Below are 23974 nucleotides of genomic sequence, written 5' to 3' on the forward strand. Positions count from 1 at the left end.
TCAAAGCCAGGCATATAGTACCAAATACCTTTTTCTACATTATTCTAAACTATATGGTTCAAGTTCTTTCAAGACTTTGTATGCTCTAGTCCAGTGATTTTACTTGTAAAGTGCTTTTGATTCTCTTTAGTTTGTCTGTTTCAATCTGACTGACTGGTAACCACTATCACAATAGCATTCAATCTTACATACATGTTAAACATCATTGTCAGTTTGCCATCTCTATATGCAAAAGTTCATAGAAGCACAACATTTGGCTTCAAAGTGCTACTTCTTCAATGTGTTCCTTAAATTCAAGTCCTTCCTTTACAAAAATTCCTATATCCTTGAGTGAAGGAAGCTTTGGGGTATCGAGGCCTGAACTTTACGGAGGGTGAGAGAAATGCAAGAGATAGAATGAAATGGATCATTCTGTTATATGGTGGCAACATGCAGTCACTAGGATGATCCACAGCACAGAATGCAGCCAAGGCAAACCCTGGATTCGTCTATGGGCATTGGCTGAGTTTGGTTCCAATTCCTTTTACAAGAAAGAGTGAGAGTAAATTTTCAAATACGATGCCATTGTTCATTTGTTCCTGATGCTACCACACTATGGTAGGAAACGCAATTTGGCATAGAATTTTTTTTACACCTAACTGAGTATTTTGTATACTGCAATGACATTACCAAATCAAATACTTCAGAAATATCTAAGAGTAAAAAAACAATGAACAACATAACTCAGATTTTCCATGGTTATGTTACATACACCATTAGATTAGCTACAACTTTTGACAATGAAATTTCTATAAAGTTCTAAAATTAACCTGCCCTTACTGGGAGTTCCTAATTTATGAATGGGTCAAGTTCCTGAAGTTCATATATTCATAATTCAGAAATACAAAGAAAATCAAAATTCTGCATGAAATTATTGAAAATACATATACTTGCACATAACTATATGCTATACATTATGAAATAATCATGGTTAATAAAACATCATGTTAAACAACCTTTACCTAAAATAATGCACATTTAAGTAGTTCCATGGTTTGTACACATGGATGGTTGTTTCTAAGTCAGAAGGGGGAAAAAAATATTTTTTCTAGGCTCATTTGTAGGAGTGGGTGTTGAAAGTCAGATACTCATAAGTCAGGGACTCCCAGCACTAGGATTAGTTTACATTGTGCTCTCAACACATTTGGAATATTCTTTAAAATCTACAGTGTAGAAAATGAGTCGCCATTCAACAAAAACTATAATTATCAACTAGTGTACAACTAAATCCTCTATGACAAATAAACTAGAAACCACTGGCCATAAACATTTCTGTACAAATGACATCAGTTTTCATGCATCCTTATGGGACATTTCATAGCTAATTAAAAGCACACTAAAAAATTCTTTAATTTTGATTAATTCTAACATTTATGACATTTCATATGCTGCAAAGTGTTTTTGGAATCAACTTCAAATTTTCACTACCTTATAAACTCAGAATAAAGTGAAGATAAAAAAAATGTAAACTAAATATAGTGAAGATAAAAAAAATCTATCTTCAAAATTATAATGCTGTAAACTCTAAATACAGGAAAAATCTACATCTCCACTTGTAACTCAGAATCTAAAAAAAAAAAAAAAAAGGATATTGAGCAACTTCCTAACTGCCAAAGGAAATGGCGAACTTAATGAACGTGAGAGAACATATGACAGGACATAGTTACCTATTGGGATCACTAATAATGTGCATACATATGTATTTATTACAGTCAACATCATTCATACAATTCTCTTTCTTCATGAACTGATAATCTGTTTAATATGTTAATCAATAGCAAAATATGGGAAATAACTTTTCTCAGCATCTGATAAGCATGTTATTTTTCATCTTTTCCACTTCAAACAGTATTAAAAAAAATTCATTCTTTTTTATTTCAATTGCAAACATAATTAAACCAATACTCATTCAAACAGGATAAAAACCATAAATCAAAAGCTTGCTTACTGGAAAATTCTGATGCAAACAATAAACATACAGTGTCCACAAAAAATACCGTCCACCCCCATGTATTTTCAAAGGCAATATAGAGTTTTAGTCTATTGTGGGAACAAGCATATGATGCTCTCAGGGTGAATTCATCATACACCTTGTTGCTGTGACTGCGTTTCTCATGGTGTGAGCACTAGCAACCTTCCTCAGTGTGCCTCAGGCTATCTTGAGGGAAGGATACATTATTTCTTTTTTTTCCTCTCTCTCTCTGCTCTTCCTATGTGCCACTTCATTTTGAGACTTTTGCTTCTGGGTGCTGTATTTCTTCCTCCTCTGCTTTAAGATGGTTGGCTCTTACATTTCTAAGGAGAAAGACCAAAATATTGTCTGGAAGCAAGAAAATCTGGGTACACTTGAGCTTTCTAGGCACACCTCACCAGTGCCTTACCTCAATCACAAGATCAAGACCTTGAAGACCCAAAACATGGAACTAGAATAGAATACTTCAGGGGCCTTGCAAATTCCATGCCCAGATGTCTGTAGATGGCAATCAAGGCCAAAGGAAACAACAGAATACTAAAATGTAAGTGTGACATTGCCTTTGAAAATGGATGGGAAGGTGAAGATTATCTGTCGACATTGTAAGAATAACCAACCCATATATCTCTACAAATCTTATACAGCATATTTGGAATAGGCTGCTAATCACTGTAAGTCTGGATGCACACATCTAAATATCACTAAGTACCCAAATGTAACTAGTATACTTCTGACCTAACCCATACAAATAACTAATCATCGGTGCTTCTTTTCCTGAGACCAAGATATCAGCCAAACTTGGGTAAACATAAGCTCGGCATCAATTAAGATGCACAACTCAAATATTCTGATCTTTCTACCACACTTATCTCCTTAGAGAAAAGCTGTAAAAACTTACTGTTGACCATAACTGTTGAATGTGGGATCAGTTTAAGTTTATTACTAAAACTTTACAGCATTTTCTGTACACTCATATAGCTCTATTTGGTCTACAGATTCTCTGACCAATATAAATTTTTACAAAGTTAAAGGGAATCCTACTTGCAAATGTAGGATTATTACCCACAGCCAACTGTATGACCTTCACTTAACATATACTTTAGAAACTTGTGCAACTTTCTTTCATAAACAAAGCTATAACATGCAATGTCAGATATAGTGTATGAAGATCAACAAACAAATAAATGATCTTTTCTTATATTGTAAGGTACTGCTGTTCTCAAAGCTGATTACAGATGAAAATTTTGCTTATAATAAAAATATATCTGATTCAAGACTGAAATAATACCTTAAATAGTAATAAAGGCTCTATAAAACATGTTCCATCCCCTTACTCCAAGTATGTGAAATGGTACAATTTGCTGTAATACAACAATAGCTCTCTGGTTTATAATGCTAAAGAGGGAGGCTATAAAATATCAAATTCTAAGAGGGTAAAATATAAAAAATACACAAATGAAATAACATAAAATATTATATTCTGAGATCTCTGGGAGGTTACTACATAAAAGGAATTATTGGTTCACACTTTGAACCCAGTTAAATATAGACATCAGGTGCAAATAGAAAAACAAGGTCATTATATGGGTTTGTGGAAATGTATATGATACAATGATAACAGCATGCATACTCAACAATCACACAACTAGAAATAAAATTACCCTTATTCACATGAATGCACGCCATCACTAAAAAAATCAGGTCACTGGTAGAATAATCCCAAAGACTATGTACTTCTAAACACCCACATCACAGTTCACTTTTCTTGTGCATGAAAAGAAGTACAGAATCCTTCTTATATAAAGCAAAAACGATGCACTCATAAAAACATACATTCCTTGGTTCCTTATCCGTAGGACACACAAAGTTATTAGTTATGATCTTGACACACTGTTGCCAATGATGTTCCCAGAGAACTTTTCCCTTTGTTCTCCTTCAACATAGTTTTGTGATGCAAACATAATAAAATAATCACCGTGATATATCTATCTTCTTTGAAAATGTAAGCTGGCAGCAGTTCAGGATTCCAACCTCCTGAGTGTGTTCTCATAATAAGGAACCAAGTCACCATTGCATAAGTGACATGTACAGAAAACTCTGTTTGGCAAAAAAATAGTCTCTATCATTCTTCAGGATTTCAGATTTAAAACTGTAAAAGACTACACACTAGAGTAACACTACCAGCTATACAAACACTACCTACTACACATCTCCCTGCTCCTGGATTGACGTTCCTTGCCGCAGGATCTTTTCTAACAATACTCTGCCCCTACCTTCATTATCAAGCCTCAGAGGGCAGTTCAGGTGCCGACATCTTTGGTTTTGGTTGGCCAGTAAAGAGTGAATGGCAGAGAATAAAGGATACTGCGGTGTATTGCACTACCTACCCTAAGCTACCATCAGATGCATGGGAGAAAAATGCAAATTGTACTCTTGGCGCCGCAGACACAAATTCCAGGAGGAAAAGGAAATGGTCCAGCGAATGCTCATTTGAGACCAGATAAGGCTGCGCTTTGCTCTCAGTCAAGTTATATTTTGTTTTTCACAGTAAAGAAATTTTATTAAACAAATAACAGAAGAAATTTTCATTTTTGCAGTAAGCATTAAAAGTATGAAAATTTTCTTAAATGAGAATTCTTAAGACCACAAGTAATTCACAGTTCTGTAAAGTTTTATGGTAATTTTCAAATTATAAGTGCATGAAAATAAACTTGCTAAGAGCATAAGTTGAGCTTTACTGAGATAGGCATTTGTTCAAGGCCCTAAAAACCAAAAGCATCAAAGTCCATCTCTTTGGCTTCCTGCTTTTTTCTATCCATCTCCTCCTCTTCTTCAGGGTTGCTATCCAACTTCTCCATATATTTTACCACACGTTCTGTGGGCTTCAGGCTTCGCAATAGGCTTGTCTGAAAAAATAAACATAAACAGACCACATGAAAATCTAATAAAATATCAACACCCGTTTATGCTATTTGTTACAAAATAGAATAGAATCCTTTATATCAAAATGAATTTAGATTTTACAGACCTAAAAATCAATCAATCATACAAACCCAGGACCCATTTTATGTGCTCTTACAGCTTCAAGGCTGCACTCCAATCAGGAACAAGGATGCGATGGTGTTACCTAGGAACATTTCCATGTGCTCTGCAATTCCAAAGCTGCTCTACTTTTAATAGCAGGAAAATGATAGACTCCTTGTAGAAAGTCGTTCTTTGATGAAACTATATTCCCAACGAATGATCCTTGCCAAAGGTGACTTCACTCTCAGTGTAACCTCACACTTGTTCACCGTTTACCACATTTGTGATGAACAGATGAGGAATGGCCTTTAATCTAAACCCTCAAGGAGGATCAGCATTCCATGCTTGGATCCTTCTTCTTAGGAACCTGGATGTTCCAGCTCCAAGGGAAATAAATGTTTAAGGGAAGGGGAGAAAGGATGGTTTGGGCATGTCTTATAGTTGAAGTCAAGGGTTAGCATTAGTGCCTGTAAGGGAATTCAAATTGGAACAGGCATCAGAGATACAGATAGATAGATAGATAGAAAGACAGACAGATAGATAGACTGCTTGTGACTTTTACCATGGTGGCAGGGATAAGGCACTACACTCACCACTTGACTTGTATGACAAACAACATTTCTTTCAACTACCTGTGGACTTCAGTTAAAATTGAAGAGAAGAGGGTGGACATGTTGGAAATTAAATGTCTGAAGATAGACTGTAGCATGAAGAGATTTGAATGAACAAAAAATAAATGATAGGGCAAGAGGAGTACATATGAGCAAGCTGAAAAGGGTGTGCTGAAAGTTTTGATCTCATTTGCTTACATCTATTGAGCACGCAAGTGAAAAGTTGCTTTTGTCATGGTAGTGCTGAAAGTTTTGATCTCATTTGCTTACATCTATTGAGCACGCAAGTGAAAAGTCGCTTTTGTCATGGTACAGTGTCATCAAAGACCTTCCAACTCCAAAGGAGTCAATTTTTCCCTGCTACTGAAAGTAATGCAGCCTAAGGATGCTGGGGGTTTCAGAGAAAGGTACTAGGGAAATGTAAAGTGAATAAATTACAAAAGATATATAAAAGCATTGCTGAAGAATTTTCCACTCCTAAGGAGTCCATTATTTCCCTACTACTGGAAGTGATGCAGCTGCAGAGCTACTGGAGCTTCTGGAGAAGGGGCCCTAGAGTAACACAAAGACCCTTTCAAGAATGGTGTCTAAGGGCAATTACAAACAAAAAAAAAAAAATATCACAGGGGATATTATAAACAGTCTAAGGGCAATTACAAACAAAAAAATAATATCACAGGGGATATTATAAACATAGTCCCATGCTATAAAAAATTATACACCTCAGTTAACAGCTTTTAGCCTTATTGCAGGGGTCAATCCTCACCTGAGAATAATGGTGAGCATGGGATTAGGGAAGTCATCAGACTTGAATTGACCCGTAAGACTAAGCAAAACCCAAAGGGCATTTTCAAAACGACAAGTATAGTTTCCTACTATGAAAGCCATAAACTTTCTCATTCTAAAGATAAATAAGAATGTGCCTGTAAGAATCCTTCAAATCCATAAAAACTGTGTAAGTCTTTAGACTTAGGGAATGACAGACTGTTGTAATGTAGTCACCTTAAACTGTTTTGTCTGATGCACAAATAACTTGAGAGAACTAAAATAGTTCTCTTCTTGTTTTAGTCATTTCTATGATTAGAGACAGGATACTGACAAAAACCAGTTCTCTAGCACACTCTTTCACATCTTTGATTATCATGTCCTGCATATATTCTCAAAAATACAGAATCAAGGACTGTCCCAAATTTTCCTTAGAAGGGTTTTTGAGTGATCCATCTCCAGCCTAGGTCCCTTTACAACAAGAAATAACCATCTCTCCAATTTCCTAAAATCTTTGAAGTTCTGAAGCGACTCCACATTCTAAAACAGCTAGCTAGCTATATGGATGGGAATCTACTAGAGGATCCTGCCTGAATAGGGTCATCCAATATAGGCTCCTATGAGCTTAGTAGGGGGTCAAAAAGACACATTACTCTTTGCTGTAAGAAATGACTTGCTGGTTCTTCCCAACATCATGGTTGGGGGAGCTAAAATTAATGAAAAATGACATATTGCTCACCCCTGCCAGAGAGTTAGGATAATGGGAGATAATTTTGAAGTACCATCTTCCTGCTGTAAGAAATAATAGCTTCCTTGACTTGCTCACTCTTCCCAGCACCATGCTGCGGGGTGCTAGGATTAACAAAAGACTGTTTCACTTAAGGAAAGAGGGCTAGAATGTCTGGTTATCCAGGCCAGATACAGAAGAGCATGAACTGAATTTTAATGGGTCTTCCACTAAGAGTGAAGACAGCCAACTTTCTCCATTCCTGTCTTCGTTGTACACGATGATAAAGGATTCTCTGCATGCAAAAGAAAATATTTGTGGGCAAGATTCATGACTTTCTAAAGGTTTAACATGAAAGAATACTCCTTTTGACTAGGAAAGGAGTCAGAAAATAGGAAAAATCCATGAAGACTCTGCCAGTTTCCCTAAATGATACATAAAAAGTAGGAGATTTATGCAAACTAAATAACTGCCTCTCACCCCATCCAGCTAGTTAGCTCTAGATGAGATCAAGTAATCAAAAGGAGTACCATCTCTTTCTCTTTCTATACAGAATTACTTTGAAGAGTCCAGGAAAAAATCCAATGTGGGGCATGGTATAGGACTAAAGGTCTAGCTCTTAGAAAATGAACTGCTTTTTCAGCTCTCTGCATCATTCCAAGGATACTAGGAAGTTTCTCTAAGGCAAAAAACCACTCTGGTATCCCTAAAAGGAATTTTTCTCTATTTCTAAATGAAGAATTGGTTAATTAGGGTATTTCTGAGATGTCATCAAACAAGACAGAATCAAATGACAAATCTTTGAGAACATTTGCTTAACAAAACCCAAGGCTCTTCTAAAGTGAGGCTGCACGAGTGAGAAGTTCAAGAGCAGCTGAAAACAGGCTCACTAATGTCCAATCTAGGATTGTAACTTGCCAATAACTGGGCCCCTTTAAGGAGCAGCTAAGATGGACTGTCGAAACACAGAAAATGGAGGCTCCACTTTTCTCAAACAGCCTTGGTATTTTAACATCAACAAATGCTGATAATAATTCCAGAAATGAAGCATCAGAATCACACACCGCTATGGGTGGTGAAAACTACTCTTGGCTCAGCTGAATTCTCTTAATCCAAGAGGGAAAACTTACACTTTTCTCCTGCTGAAAAGGAAGACAAGAAAGAACCTTGAGAGTATCATGAGTGGACAGAGGACTTGGAAGGAAATACTTTTCCCTCTGACAGAGGATTAACTGCATGTCTACCAAGTGACAACGTTAACAGTCTGGATCTGTTTTAAAAGTATCAGGCACTGAATATGAAAGTCTTGAAACAAGAGAGAAAGAAATACTACATAATCTGTATGTGAAAGGTCAGTGATTCTAAATCCAAGATCTTCCATTATGTGTATGATGTTCAAAAGATGGAATTCTACCCTTTTTAATTCATACTTATTGGTGCAATCTAACCCTTCCCTTCACAGTGATAAAAGCCTTTATCTAACTCTTATGACACACCAAACACCTCAGGAGCAGTGGGAGGCTTGGAAGAAGTACAACTTCCATGCTAGATGCATTTTACATGGAAGTTAACGAGTTCAATGCAATCTTCACAGCTGGTGATACCACACAATTAGGTTTCAGCTGAAGAAGACTGAGGTACGCTAAACTACTCTGATGAAGGGGATGGAGATCTGAAAATCTATGTAATGGCTTGACACACAAGAGAAGCTTAACATTAAAACAAAACAATTCATAATGCCGGGAAAATGTTTACTTCATCACCAAAACTGATGAATTATATTGGCAAACTTCTTCCCTCAAAGTGTGAGTTCTCAAAAATTATCAAGGCCTAATCTAAAGAAGATACTCTTATTCTGATTCTTGTGTATAAACATTTCTTTTACTTATTCATACCCAATGAGACTAATAAAACATGCTAAATAACAAGCACATCTGTGGATGCTCACAGAAAGAACCCAGTATATGTAAGAATAATTGTTCTATATAGCCTTCTGGGTGGATCTCCTTCCTCATGCATCTGCATGGGACCCAAACTGGGGACAAATACCAGGTGAGAAACCCCCTCCTCTTGTACCCAAATATATCATCAGCAGGATAGCTGGAACATGGTACTAATAAAAAAATACTCATCTTTTATATTTCCAAACAATGAATCAGATACAAAGTGAACTTGTTTTGTTTCTATCCATAAGGAGATCCCACATCATATACTACCTTATACTTACTGGCATGGTGGTAGAATTCTCTAAGGATGGAGAAAGGCACTCAGTTTGCCTTCACTAAAAAATCAACTAGTATATCAAAGGTATACTAAATGGGACAAAAGGACTCTGAAAACATGACGGCTAATACTTATTCTTTGTATCCTCTAGTGATGACTCAGGGAACACAAATTCTTGATTAACAAGACAAAGTGCATCAGAGGCTTTAGGTATGTGTACCGTGGGTTACCTTATAAACTACAAAAACCCTAGAAGGGAAACAGTACTCCTAAGGTGAACCACTTATCTCAAAGGTTAACTAGCATTCACAAACATGTACATACCAGCTGGGACTAAACCCATTTGACTCCTATTATGTCTTGAAAAGCTAAAACTCAGACTTAAAGGGAAACTGAGACAAACTATGCAAAACACACACCAGATGAAGCAAAAAATTCAACCAAAAGATGCCCTGGAAAAGCAAGCTCTTCTATATGAATATTTGCTTTCCTTTATACGAAAGCTTGGCTTTGCTATAGATTAATGTTCAGTATTACCCTGCAGGGAGCCTGGTTCCCATTGCCCATGGTGTGTCAATGGTCAAGGTGTGGAACAGCCAGAGTGGGGCTTATAATGATCCAACTGTCCCACTGACTTAGGGGATGATCTTCATCTGCAAGAAGTTCCCATCATTGCTAACCCTGTGAAAAACAAAGTTTCTGTGAATTAGAAAAAACCCTTCCCCATGATCGAACAAAGAGAGCCAATTGTCTATCTTATCATCAGTCAAGGTCAACAGGGCAGAACCACTGGCAAAAGTTAACTGGCTGACTTACAACCCTGATACGACAATACCAGAGTATGAGTGAGTGCCCACACTCTAAGGCACCACTATTCTAGTCCCTAACTCTGCGATTCCCCTTACAGGGAGAACAAACTAAAAAATCCTTTGAAGAAATGAGAGAAAAGCTTAAATGGAGCAATGGGACGGTACGTACTATTTCACAGAAAACAGAAACAATGCATGTAATAGATTCATTAAAAAATCTCTTAATACGAAGTCCACTGAACCAGAGCATGTGAAATATTTGGGGTAAACCAAGGAAAGGTCTGTGGGGCCAGGGTGTGGACAGGGAACTGTGGTTTCGGTACAATACATGACAGCTAGAGACTGAGTCTAAACGAATGTGGCCCTTTTTGTCTGTTTTCCTGGCACTGCCTCGCTGAAGCATGGGGAAGCGATGCTGTTTCCTGAAGGCAAGCAAGTATGAATATGTGCACGTATATATATGTATATGTCTGTGTATGTATGTATATGTGAGTGCAAATGTTGATATATGTGTATGTATGTATATCATTATACATAATCACTGAGTCCCGCATCAGAGGTATCGCCAAGAAACAAAGAATGGCCTATCCCAATACACACATATACATATCAACATATAAATTTTGCCATTCTACACTTAATCTCTCCTGATACTTCCTCACATACAAGTCTCCTTTCCAAGGTCTCATACTCTCACCACTCTTCTCCCTGAAATTTTCTAAATTTTTTGAAAACCTCTACAAATCTTCACCTCTGCCTCCACAAGATAGTAATCTGACATCCTTCCATCTGCCCCTCTCAGCACATTAACAACCAAAAGTCTCTCTTTTACACACCTATCAATTAACACGTAATCTAATAAGGCCCTTTGACCATCTCTCCATGTGTATATCTCTTTTTAAATCAGATATTCTCAATCACCAGTCTTTTCAGTACACAAATCAACAAGCTCTTCACCATTCCCATTCACAGCATTCAATACCCCATGTACACCAATTATACTCTCAACTGCCACACTACTCACCTTCACATTTAAATCACCCATCACTAATACCCGGTCTCACGCACCAAAACTGCTGACGCACTCGCTAAGCTTCTCCCAAACACTTGCCTCTCAAGATCTTTCTTCTCATGACGAGGTGCAATTTTACCCGCATCAATCTAGAATCTACTTCCTTACACCCTATTACACACTCCCACAACTGCTTCAGGAGTAGTGCTACTCCTTCCTTAGCTCTTGTCCTCTCACCAACCACTATCTTACTCCCAACAACTTTCCAAACCATTCTTCCCCTTTACCCTTGAGCTTTGTTTCACTCAGTACCAGAACATCCACGTTTCTTTCCTCAAACATACTACCTATCTCTCCTTTATTCTCATCTTGGTTACATCCACACACATTCAAACACCCCAATCTGAACCTCTGAGAAGGATGAGCACTCCCAACCTTTCTTCTGTTACCTCTTTAAGAAATTGAAATAAAAAAGGGGAGGGCATCCAGCTCCCTACATTTAGTCGCCTTCTATGACACACAGGGAATACATGGGAAGTATTCTTTCTCCTGTATCCCTAGGGATATATATAAATAGGAATAGGAATTCAGTGAATTGGAAAGATGTGCTATACCATGGTCAATATGCTGTCAATGGACTGAACCATGGCATGTGAAAAGTCTGGGGTAAACCATGGAAAGGTCTGTGGAGCCTGAATGTGGATAGGAAGCTGTGGTTTTGATGCATTACACATGACAGCTAAAGAATGAGTATGAATGACAGTGGCCTTTTTTGTCTTTTCCTGGTGCTACCTTGCTGATGCACGGGATAGCAGTGCTGATTCCTGTGAGGCACGGTGGCACCAGAAACAGATGAAAGCAAGCATGAATATGTACCTGTGTAAACATGTATATGTCTGTGTATGTATGCATATGTACGTGTATGTGCATGTGTATGCGTACGTGTGTATATGAGTAGATGGGTCTTTCTTCGTCTGTTTCCTGGCACTATCTCACTGACATAGGAAATGGCAATCAAGTATAATAAAATGTATATTCAAATATATATATGTTGGCGTGAGTGGAAGACCATGCGTGACATGGGCAAATAGGGTGGAGGAATACTGGAGGGAGAGAAAAAGTAGAAGAATGCTTGGAATAGTGTATGCAAGGGAGGCATGTAAGGACAGGGATGAGTGGTGACTCTTCTGCCGTGGCCACCTCTTAATGGGAGTTAGCAGCGGGAATGGGTGTTAGAGATATAGATCGATAGATGTCAATGCATGCATATGTACATGTATGTGTTTTTATGTATATATGTGTGTGTATATGAGTGGATGGGTCTTTCTTCGTCTGCTTCCTGGTGTTACCTTGCTAGCGCTGGAAATGGCGATCAAGTATAATAGCATAATAATAAAAATATATCAAATATATTACAAACTTATAAATACAATACAGATAAATATCCTCAGCATTATATAAATAAGATACTTATCCATGGAGGGTGAAAAAGCCAGACAAATGAAAAGAAGGCTAATAAAGGAAACATCCTGTAAGTTACAAGGATCAAAGAATAATAAGGTGGCCAGAGTGTCCAGCAATTGGCCAGTGGGACAATTATGTACCCATGGGGTGGATGTTACTGATTGGTGGAGGGCAGACTCAAAGCAAGCAAGGCCACTGTCATCAAATGCGTGATTAACAAAGGGTAAAGGACTATTAACCTCAACAAAAGGATAAGGGTTAGAGGATTCTGACCCCTGAGGATCAAGAGATCTCTCAGCTTGCGGGAAAACTGACCCAGCAAAGGAAAAAAAGTTAGAATTCTTCACATTTCACAATTCAATTATCAACTGCAGATTTGCTTTAATATCTAAAAATAATCATCAGTATTCAAAAGTAAAAAGGTACTATTACTAAAGCATAAAAAACATGCCTTCCTAAAAACTTACAGATGCTGTCAAGTCCATGAAGCGGAGAAACTTTTTCAGCACTGTTACCATCAAACTAAAGTTGGCTTCTGGGAGCATGGCACGAATTTGTGCTTCACATGACTGAAACAATAAATATTAGTATTTACTTTGGAAGGTCAGTGCATGCAGATAGTTTAGTTTAACAATTACATTAATCATGTATGCCTAAACAGGATATAAAGATGTAGTGTGATCCTTCCACATTATATCAAATGTATAGCATCAATTGCAGACAATATACAACATTCTCAAATTGTTAGTGTCTATTCATCGAAGCAATCAAAAGTTTGTAAATATACTTTTTCATTATTTAGCAATTTTCTTTGATTACCACCACTCTTCAACCATTCACACATTACACGTCATAAACAATTTCACTTATTTTTTTTTCAATGCACACTCGCCATCTCCTGCATTAGCGAGGTAGCGTTAAGAACACAGGACTGAGCCTCAGAGGGAATATCCTCACTTGGCCCCCTTCTCTGTTCCTTCTTTTGGAAAAGTAAAAACGGGAGGGGAGGATTTCCAGCCTCCAGCTCCCTCCCCTTTTAGTCGCCTTCTATGACACGCAGGGAATACATGGTAAGTATTTTTTCTCCCCTATCCCCAGGGATAAAATATTCTATTCCTTTTGCATATCTGATTATCATTCCTATATTTGCAAATTACTATTAACCACTTTAGTTGAACACACATATCACATACCTGGGGCTACTTGAAGACATGTATGAGAAACATGCTCATGTTTCCCACCCCATTTTGGACATCATAAAGTATTCATAAGTCACATACAGATATCAAATCACTAACAGTAATAACTAACCCTCAGCAATTTCAAAACTGTCAGATACCAAGGAAACACCACATGGGAAGAACCCTTATTGGAGCACACATCTAGCAGCCATGAGTTATAACCATGCACATGGCAACTGTAAATGTACATGCAAGGTACCATCAGAAGAAGTGGAGGTGTTGAAAATTGGAAAATCCTTCTCTCTAAAACTGTGTCCCTTGAGTATGACAGACATTCTATAGTATATGTCTGTAAAAATCAGGGCTGGGACCTTCCATTCTAAGTATTTCCAGCAAGGAAGCACTGGCCTTCCTCAACCTTCCCTAATCACTCAATAATGGTTGTGGCAGCTCACTTGTTTTCAGTTCTCTCTCTCTCTCTCTCTCTCTCTCTCTCTCTCTCTCTCTCTCTCTCTCTCTCTCTCTCTCTCTCCCTGGCCAAACAGACTGCCAGGGATGTCACCAAACCATTCAGTTCCACTCACTGACAGCTTCAAAAATGTGCAGATCACAGGAATCAACCTAAAAGCAGTGGCAATTGGTAACACAAATGGTTTTTCAAAGAGGGAGGAAACAGCCTGGTATGATAGGACAACCAGAAAAAAACTGCTTACAGAGTGCTAACTCAAACGAAAATGCTTTTCAACTTTTAAAACCTACTTTTCTTTGCTCTGCATCCTGTCTTGTGAGCACAGCAACATATCCACATGAAAGGGGAGGATCAAGAGAAACTTTTTTTTTAGATAAGACAAAACACAAAAGTGAAAATGAATAGTTTCATTTGTAAATGTGGTAAGGCAGCTGTAATGGATGGTACTGCAGTTGAATTTCTAAAGAAAGGAAGTGCCTGTATTGTTGATTGGTTAATTAGGATTTTCGAAGTATGTATAGACTGTGGTGAGGTGCCTGTGGATTGGCGGAATGCATGCATAGTGCCAGTATATAAAAGCATGGGGGACAAATGTAAGTGCTTAGATTACAAACATTTGTTTGTTCAGTGCACCTGGTAAGGTGAAAGAGTGGTGACCAAAGATGATGTCAAGCACAGAGCTTTAGACTAGGAAGGAACAACATGGTTTCAAGATTGGTGGAGGAAGTTGGATGAGGGGGGTAGTTGCTCTGAAGGATCCACATGAAAATACTAAGTGAAACAATACTTTGTGTGCGGCATTTATGGATATGGAGAAAGCATATCACAGGGTTGATGAAGATGCTTTCTGGAAGGTGTTATGAATACATTGCATGAGAGGAAAGCAATTAGAAGTAATGATGAGTTTTTATCAAGTCAAGCATATGTGTGAGTACGTGGAGTGGGTGGAGTGGTTTTAGGTGAAGGTGGGTCTACAGCTGGGGGGTGTGATGTCACCATGGCTGTTAAGTTTGTTTATAATGAATGAGGGTAGTGAGCAAGGTAAATGCAAGGGTCTTGGAGACCAAGTGGCAAATATGCAGTCCGTGTATGGGATTAGGGGTCTGGAAAGTGAGTCAGTTGTTTGATGATGATTAAGCACTGGTAGCAGATCTAAGTGCGAAACTGTAGAAGCTGGTGTCTGAGTTTGGGTGAGTGTATGAAAGGTAAAACTTGAGAGTAAATGGGAATAAAAAAAAGGTTATTAGGTTAAGCAGCACTTTACATATCTCCCCAACTCAAATACCCAACATCCTATCATCTAACATATTCAAGGTTCCCTAGAACTATTACTTTATCTCCCTTTCACCTCTTCCTTACCTGTTGCCAAATCTCCATCTGCTCCCTTCACTGATGCTCCCACTTATTCTCTAGCCATCAAAGTATAATATACTGAAACCAGAGCCCCCTATCTACAACCAGGATCCATGGACCTTTCTGTGGTTTTGTCATGTGTGTTCACTATTTTCTGCATCAGTCTGGTAGCACTTAGAAAAGATAAATGAGCTCTGGAGTAAAATATCATTATCAGGCTCCTTCCCCGGTTTGTTCATTTGGAAAGTAAGAAAGGAATGCATGTGATCATTCAAGATCTTTCCTAAAAAAACAGCTTTACTTCAAAAGTTTGCGTACAAAAGTACAAGGGGAATCAAGTGCATATAAACATGCATCATCGTCAATCCCACCCGGGCACCTTGTATTTATCTAAATACAATATCCCTGGGGATAGGGGACAAAGAATATTTCCCACGTATTCCCTGCGTGTCGTAAAAGGCGACTAAAAGGGGAGGGAGCGGGGGGCTGGAAATCCTCCCCTCTCGTTTTTTTTTTTTTTTCCAAAAGAAGGAACAGAGAACTGGGCCAGGTGAGGGTATTCCCTCAAAGGCCCAGTCCTCTGTTCTTAACGCTACCTCGCTAATGCGGGAAATGGCGAACAGTTTGAAAGAAAAAGAAAGAAAAGTGGTGTGAGGTGGTTTGATCGAGTAAGTAAAGAAAGGGTAAGACAGATGTATGGTAATATAAAAAGAGTGGTTGAGACAGCAGAGGAGGGTGTTGAAATGGTTTGGACATATGGAGAGAATAAGTAAGGAAAGGCTGACAAAGAGCATATATGTATATGAAGTGGAGGGAACAAGAAGAACTGGGAGGCCAAAGTGGAGATGGAAGGATGGAATGAAAATGATTTTGAGTGATTGGGGCCTGAACATGCAGAAGGGTGAAAGGCATGAAGAGAATAAACTGGAATGATGTGGTATGCTGGGGTCAATGGACTGAACCAGAGCATGTGAAACATCTGGGGTAAACCATGGAAACGTCTATGGGGCCTGGATGTGGATAGGGATCAGTGGTTTCGGTGCATTACACATGATAGCTCATGTATGAATGTGATTGGATGTGGCCTTTCTTGGTATGTTTCCAGGTGTTACCTTGTTGACACAGTGAAAGGCGATGCTGTTTCCTGAAGGCCAGAGTGGTGCCGGAAATGGATGAAGGCGAGCAAATATGAAAATGTACATGTGAATATATGTACATATATGTATGTGCATGGCGTATATGTATATATTATGAGTATGTGAGTGGATGTGTCTTTGTTCCTCCATTTCCTGGTGCTACCTCACTAACACAGGAAATAGAAATCAAGTACAAAAAAAGTACAGCAACTCAAATATAAGTGGTAGGCACATACCTCATCTTCCATTATGCAGTAGCCAGTGAGCAATGCAGTGTATGCAGCAATGAGCGTGTCTTCCATGTGATGGCCAGCCTTTTGAAGTACTGAAAAATATCAATTTAGAATTTCAACAACCAATTTCCATAAACTGTTACCACAACAATCAGAAACAAACAACAATAAAAAACTCAAGAATTTGTTTCAATCAAATCTGATAACCTACAGCTTATAATTAATTTTTCCCTGCACATTATATACAATGGCCCACCTGAGCAAAACGAACATTATCTGATCACTTTTTTTATATACTATTTGCCATTTCACACATCAGCGAGGTAGCGTTAAGAACAGAGGACTGAGCTTTTGAGGGACTATCCTCACTTGGCCCCCTTCTCTGTTCCTTCTTTTGGAAAATCAAAAATGAGAGGGAAGGATTTCCAGACCCCCATTCCCAATGTTTTTATTTTTATATTCTATTCATTTGCTTTGTCGCTGTCTCCCGCGTTAGCAAGGCAGCGCAAGAAAACAGACGAAAGAATGTCCCAACCCACCCACATACACATGTATATACATACATGTCCACACACTTAAATATACATACCTATACATCTCAATGTGTATACATATATATACACACAAAGACATATACATATATACACATGTACATAATTCATACTGTCTGCCTTTATTCAATCCCAATGTTTCTATATCAACAAAAAAATATAGACCCGAAACTCACAATTTCTAATTTACATTCATGCCTCTGCTGCTGTCCCCCATCTTTCAGTGAGGTAGCATCATGAATAAATGAACAATGTCTCATTTGCAAACATGCACTTTCTGGTTCTCTGGCATAAGATACCGAAATCAGAGCCTACCATTCACAACAAACACCAATGAATAATCCATGGTTTAGTTAGAATGGTTCAATGCCAAGATGAAGCTGACTGTATATTGCTTCCCATATAATGCATAAAGCCAATTAATTTTTTCTCATGCATGTATGCCTCTTATCCTCAAGACTGTTCAGGCCCAAACCAAAGCCTCATTTACTTGATCCTTCCATTTTATTGGTTTCCCCTTTCTCTTTCTTCCAACCCAAATATCCTCAGTCAACCTTTCCAAATCATGCATCCAAAACACTTCAGAATGCACCCTAGTAATGTCTCAATTCAACTGCATTTACTACCTTTCAAAGTATATGACTTATGTAAACATTTAGGCAGGAGCATTAGGTAGTAGTAACAGGTAGGAACATTAGGCAGAAACATTACATGGTAGTCTGCAGGAACATTAGGCAAAAGCATTATGCAGTAGTCAGAAAGAACATTAGCCAGGAGTCCATGCAAACTCTACATTAGAGATGCCCTCTGCTAGAAGTCTGTTAAGGGCAGGCACTAAAGGCTAGGAAGCAGCACTCAAAGTTCACTAGTTCTGGAGACTATTGTCATGACCATCTGACTAAGGGAGTTCCCGGTGGGAAAAAGTGTCAAACATCTTCTAACATAGAGAAACTTCAAAGTGGCTGCAAAGAGAACCATGTCTGACGAGGATTAGGTTTTGAGTGTCCAATGCTGTTTAATCATATCTGAGATAGATAAGGATGCTAGAATTAACTTCCTTAGAATATGTAGCATGAGGTGCGTTGAACACGAACATGTGGCAAATTATAGTGTCTGAGATAGTATGGTGTAAAATGTAGTTTGACTGAGAAAGCCAACCAGGATGTGATAAAATGGATAGAGAATCTGGAGGATGAGTGAAGAAAATAACAAAAAAGATCTGTGTGTAGTGAACATGCATGTTCAAACAATAAAAAAAAACCTATGCACCTACATGATTGATCAAATTTTATGTACAAAACAACAAACGACTTTGCATACAATGGTGTGCAAATTGTTGAAAAATGTGAAATATGCTTAGGAGCATATCATTATAGTGTATTACTAACTTCCATAAAACAGCACAGAATCACACTATGACCAAAATGCTGTCTGCATACTAAGGAGGATGAACATGCTCTGCAGAACTAAATAGTGTACAAAAAGGTTACAAACAAGCCCTATAATCATGATTGCCTCTTTAAAGTTGCTTCTAATGGTTCACACCATTGTAAAAATTTGACTTTTTAAAAAAAATTTCTTTATTTTTCAAAGTCTGTCAATGACTTAAGCTTCACAATGTCCTAGAAATTGGAATAACTTGGTAAAATGAATCTAAGATAGAACATTTCAGAGTAAATGCCACTACATCAAAAGCTCAAAATCCCACTTACATTTAGCAACAGTTTCCTCTATTTCATCTTCCTTCTTCTCATCTTCTTTCAATTTGCTTTGTTCAGTTAGGTCATGATCAATGATCTCATTGGTGTGGGCTTCTTGCTGCCGAGCACTTTCTTCACAGCGGTAAAACAACTCTACTAAAGCCTGCATTGCACCTTTCCTCTCACCTGTCCATGTGTGTAAATGACAGATTTGTCAAAAAGATCATTATACCTGTAAAACATCAGGTTCACTAAAAATAGAATTAAGCCTTTGCTACTATCAATACCAATCTGCAGAGGTAAATAATGAATACATACAAAACAAAATAAACTTTAAACAACTTATCACAAAATTCAATAAAACAACCCTGTATGGAGGCTTCACAAATGCCTAGAGGTCATTCTATATCACCAAAGTTTTCCAAAAAGAAGTGTAATTTGCAAAAACCTATTTCTAAACTCAAATATATAATTTTTTTATAGATACTTGCATTTCCTGCTGTAGGAAGGCAGCATCAGGCTAACAGCCTTCGGGCATTAATCTTCACTTTCCTCCTTCTACTGTTCTTTCTTTTGGAAAGGGATATCACAAGAGAGTTTGCTTTCCATTCCCCTGATCCAGCCCCTCTTAGTCACCTTCTATGACACAAAAGACATACATACATAGCATTCTCTCTACCCTATCACTGAGGATAATCAACTAACTTACCTCCAAATATTTCATTCTCATCATTCAAAAACTCTGGCGCTCTTGTTTTCATAAGTAAACTACGATTTATTTTGCTGTGTTCCACCAAATTCAGAAGCAAGCAGCATGCCTGAAAAATAAATCGTTTGAGACAAGAAAATTGTACCATTCTATTCACAACTGCATACATATAAACTAACTCCTATTCTCATACTTTACATATATGGCAATTTACTTAGTACACACAAACAAAAAGCTTGCTTCATTCTTTGGCAAGTCTAATAAGTCAAAAAACATGGTTAAATTTCTCTGGTCTTTTTATAATCAATGTTCACATTGCAATTGTTGGGACTCATAAAACTTGATTATCTACTTACCAGGATAAGTAACTCGAATCTTTTATCAGATGCCAAGTATCTAGGCATTATCAAGAGACAGTAGAGAGTGATGTCATATACTTCTTGTTGGTGTCCCAATAATTTACTACCTAAAGCTGTTAGCAAACAGAAAAACAAGTTAATACCATACTCCAACAAAACATCCACATGTATGAAACACTGGTCCATCTATGAGTACTGTTGTTCAAAACTGAGAAAACTTGCTATATCTAAAAAGGTTCAATCATCTGAGAAAAAAGTATGAAGGTAAAACGAGGAACACACTAACGGAAGGAAGTTTAGGAAGTAAACTGGTAAACTGGCAAGAGGGATATTGGTTTGGACAACTAAGCTTAGGTACTGTAAAAACAGATACTGTTTGTGGGTTTTCCCTTTAGCGGAAAGACTTTAAATGACCCTCAATTTACTTCAATCATAAATACTAAAACATCCATCTTGCCTTTTTACAAGTTAATGTATGAGACTTATACTACCAAACAAACTGAACTAGCAGCGTGCTGGCCCTGAAGTCTCAGATTTACTTCTGCCACACTTGGTAGTCACAACATTATCATTATCAGCTGCTTGAGCACATTCAGTACTGTAGATCCTTATGTGGGTATCTTCATCTATACATCAGAAAGTTCCACAAAATAATATGTATTATATTACATAAATATTGGATTTAAACACATCTTATGAATAATTCTATCTATCTGGCTTCTTAAAGTTGGTTTTGCAATCTAAAGAACATTAGAATTCCAGACCAACTGAAAAATTTCAAATCTTAATTGTTACCACTCGGGGAATAAATGTAAAAATGTTAATAAGCTCTCCTGTAGCTCCCAGGGGAAGCTGTGGCTTTGGTGCATTACACATGATAGCTAGAGACTGAGAGTTAACAAATGTGGCCTTTGTTATCTTTTCCTAGCACGACCTCGCACGTGTGCGGGGGAGGGAGAGGTGCCATTTCATGTGTAGCAGGGTGGCGACAGGGATGGATAAAGGCAGCAAGTATGAATGTGTGCATGTGTATATATGTCTGTGTATGTACATGTATGTATATGTTGAAATGTATGAAAAAATTTATGTGTATGTGTGTACATGTTTATATATGTGTATGTGAGTTGATTTATCTTTCTTCATCTGTTTCCTGGCATTACCTCACTAACACATAGAACAGTGATCAAGTATAAAAAAAAATGTGTAAACGGTAATCATAAGTAGTGAAGTGTCATTGAATGTGGGTAATGCTCACAAACCCCTCCATCCCCAACATCTCTCCCAGGGAAATTACATATTATCAAGTGGGTTATCTTACAGCACCCCATGTTAGGGGCTCTACACATTAGCTTTAGCATTACACATTGGCTTTCTTACCATGCTAGTTCATGTTTTTGTATATATTCTTTACTAATTACATGTTCTCTAATCTCATAAAGGGAAGCAGAAAATTTGAACTTTTTTATCCAAATCACGAGCAACTTTTACTCCTCCAGCCAGCACTTAAAAGTTTAAAATGCATATATATACCAGAGAAAGACGATTTTCATTTTAATGCAATAGTCATGAGCTAGAAATAGGTGTGAGTCAATAAGAAGGCTGTGTGTGCTTGGTCCTCCCTCCAGTAGTACAAATGGATTAACACATACTTTACTTCAAAACTAAAACAAAAAATTCCTGGCCAAGGCCATAAGAAGTTCATTAATCATTCTTAATGTGTTTAGAATTAAGCTATTCCCCTTACATTAATCAATAAACTATTTACTACACTACATTCAAATAAAGAATTTGAACTTCTTAAGTTTCCCATGACTCATCCATGACAGAAAATTAAAAATACATTTAATGTTGAGGGGAAAAAATAAAAAAAAATACAGAAAATGCATTACTTACATTATATACAATGACTAAAAAATCATACAATATAATAGAAACAAACTGCCTAAACATACATATTCTTCTCTCATTTTTTGAATAAACATTAAGTTCACTCATACCTTCTTGCCCTGCATTATGAGTGAGGTTGATGAGGACCTTGATTGTGGTAAGCAGAGCTTGAACCAGCAACTGGCCCGTTGACATCCCACTAACCGTCACCTGATTCTGACCATCACACGTAGGATACAAAGGAACCTCAACATGACATACACGATACAAACTCATCAGCTTCTCGGGAAAGATACCATCTTGAAACTGTAACAGGTACTCCTGGTTGGCTGTGTTCTGGTGTGTGACCTGGACGGTAAAGCAGAATATCCATACATTAAACTACTATTCAACATGTGCACAATAAACATTGCCCATGAGCTAGGAAAACCTGATTTGGTTACTACATTTCTAACAAGCATTGGCACTGCTTAATGTCCCACTGTAAGTTAAATACATAAAACCTTGTAAATATATAAAAATTTGTATGCTATAGCATTTTTGTTTGCATTACACATGTTACAAAGTCTATGAGTATGCTGCAAATTTTTTGAATGAATATGCTTACAAAAGTTATTTTACTTGCTAACAAAAATCTGATTTCTCCATAATGCAAATTCATAAAACTACGAGCCCAAACGCTGACCTGTTTGTCACCTCCAGTGAGGTGTTATCAAAAATCTGTCTACAGAAACAAAGAGAAGGGCAAGCAGAGTCACACAAGTGGCACTCTACTCAGCCAGTATTCATGAGGTATATGAAAGCAAGAAACAAATGTAGCATGATAAGAAAGGAGGAACTGAGAAACTTTGAAAAGCATATTGAGAACAAGTTCAGTGACAATCCTAAACTATATCATAATTTGTAAAGCATAATGAGAACAAGTTCAGTGACAATCCCAAATTATCTTATAAGTTTATTAGGAGTTAGTTTCACAGCAGCAATATCAAGATTTTGGATTTGGAAGGAAGAGTTTTAGAGGATGATGTAATAACATAAGAATAGGTATTGAAAAGTTCAAATGTGTTTTTACAGCAGAAGACACTATAACCCTACCATCATTGAGGTGTAAACATAAGAATAGGTAATGAAAAGTTCAAATGTGTTTCTACTTCAGGAGACACTATAACCCTATCATCATTGAGGTGTAATGGGGAGGAAGTTTTGGAAAGGACTGATATCTGGGAAAGACATTAAAAGATGTGCTATAATTGTGTACAGATACACTAGACAAACCTCTTAAAGTAGTTCAAGATGTATATGGAAAAAAAAATTAAAGTGCCAAGGAAATGTAAGAGGCAATCATCAAACCACGAAAAGACAACAAACTACAGAGCACTCTCCCTGGCAAGAGAGTCATCTGTAAGTCCTGGAAAAGATAATTAGGAAGCAAACAGATGAATTTCTTTTGAGGAGAAATTGTCTTAAGTAAGAGACAAAATGGTTTTACAGAAATGATGTCATGTGTAAGAAACCTTTAAGATTTCGACAAGAGAATCAGCTGTCTTGAACAAATGGGAAGGCTGAGTAGATTCTTTGTACCTAAAATGCCATAAACCATTTGACAGTGTGCAACATGAAAGTCTGATTAAGAGCCTGGATCACAAGTCTCATCCAATTAGCACCTTATATGATAGTTGCATCACTCAAAAGAAAAAAAATTACCTGAAATCAATACATTTCAGCTGATGCCAGGAATTTTGGCATGTAA

At 37.5% G+C, this 23974-nt stretch overlaps 1 protein-coding gene across 4 annotated transcripts in view; it reads right to left on the reverse strand.

The window, feature by feature from the left end:
- Positions 1 to 3467: 3467 nt before the first annotated feature.
- wapl (wings apart-like) overlaps positions 3468 to 23974 on the reverse strand; it is a 54987-nt gene continuing 34480 nt past the window's right edge. For all 4 annotated transcript variants that reach the window (XM_071658920.1, XM_071658922.1, XM_071658923.1 and 1 more), the window contains exons 7-13: positions 22335 to 22572; positions 20335 to 20450; positions 19979 to 20087; positions 19282 to 19455; positions 17022 to 17110; positions 13114 to 13215; positions 3468 to 4917 (exon numbers count right to left, since the gene is read on the reverse strand). In XM_071658920.1, the coding sequence (XP_071515021.1) occupies positions 4774 to 4917; positions 13114 to 13215; positions 17022 to 17110; positions 19282 to 19455; positions 19979 to 20087; positions 20335 to 20450; positions 22335 to 22572 (972 nt within the window). In that variant the 3' untranslated portion in view covers positions 3468 to 4773. The remainder of the gene's footprint in view (positions 4918 to 13113; positions 13216 to 17021; positions 17111 to 19281; positions 19456 to 19978; positions 20088 to 20334; positions 20451 to 22334; positions 22573 to 23974) is intronic.

This window comes from Panulirus ornatus, chromosome 67 (genome assembly GCF_036320965.1).
Source record: "Panulirus ornatus isolate Po-2019 chromosome 67, ASM3632096v1, whole genome shotgun sequence".
NCBI lineage: Eukaryota > Metazoa > Arthropoda > Malacostraca > Decapoda > Palinuridae > Panulirus > Panulirus ornatus.